At 59.9% G+C, this 726-nt stretch overlaps 1 protein-coding gene across 1 annotated transcript in view; it reads right to left on the bottom strand.

The window, feature by feature from the left end:
- The window catches only part of EMH_0009860 (uncharacterized protein), a gene marked incomplete at both ends in the record, with an annotated part of 3,432 nt that overhangs the window by 1,286 nt on the left and 1,420 nt on the right, over window positions 1–726 (bottom strand). The window contains one exon of the mRNA XM_013498778.1: window positions 3–726. Coding sequence (XP_013354232.1) covers window positions 3–726 — 724 coding nt within the window. The remainder of the gene's footprint in view (window positions 1–2) is intronic.

The following is a 726-nucleotide window of genomic DNA, read 5'->3' as shown; positions in this document are numbered from 1 at the left end:
CTAGGTGCTGCTGCAGCGCCTCCGGTGCGAAGGTTGCCTGTACATACAGCCCGTTGCTGCCATTCCCCCCGATAGCTTCAATGCTGCTGCTGCTGCTGCTGCTGCTGCTGTTGCTGCTGCTGCTGCTGCTGCTGCTGCTGTCGTTTGGTAGCCCCAGGGTAATCCTAACTATGACTATTTTTGCTGCTGCTTCTGCTGCAGCAGAAGGGAGAGGAATTGCTGCATCTGAGAGCCACTGGTCTGCTGCTGCTGCTGGCGATGCATGCTGCTGCTGCTGCTGCTTATGCTGCTTCTGCTGCTGCTGCTGCTGCTGCTGCTGCTGCTGATGCTTGCTCCTCGCGTACTGCTGCTCTTGCTGCAGCAGCAACCTCTCCCTCTGCAGACAGCCACGCGCCGACAGCAGCTCCTGCTGCTGCTGCTGCAGCAGCTTCCGCTGCCGCAGCAGCTTCTGCTGCAGCCGCAGCTTTCTGCGTCGCAGCAATCTGCTGCTGCTGCTCTTCTTTGTATTCGAACGAGGAACGGGGCTGCTGCTGCGGCTGCTGTTGCTGCTGCTGCTGCTGCTGCGGCTGCTGCTACGGCTACGACTGCGGCTACGCAAGTCAACAGCAGCAGCAGCAAATCCTGCTGCTGCTGCTGCTGTATCTGCTGCTGTTGCTGCTGCAGACACATCCGCCTTCCCATTCTGTCTCTGGCTGCTGCTGCTGCTGCTGCTGCTGCTGCTGAATT

This window comes from Eimeria mitis, genomic scaffold (assembly GCF_000499745.2).
Source record: "Eimeria mitis Houghton genomic scaffold, Emh_scaff370, whole genome shotgun sequence".
NCBI lineage: Eukaryota > Apicomplexa > Conoidasida > Eucoccidiorida > Eimeriidae > Eimeria > Eimeria mitis.
The sequence above is the reverse complement of the archived record's forward strand: the minus strand, read 5'-3'. Positions and strand labels throughout refer to the sequence as shown.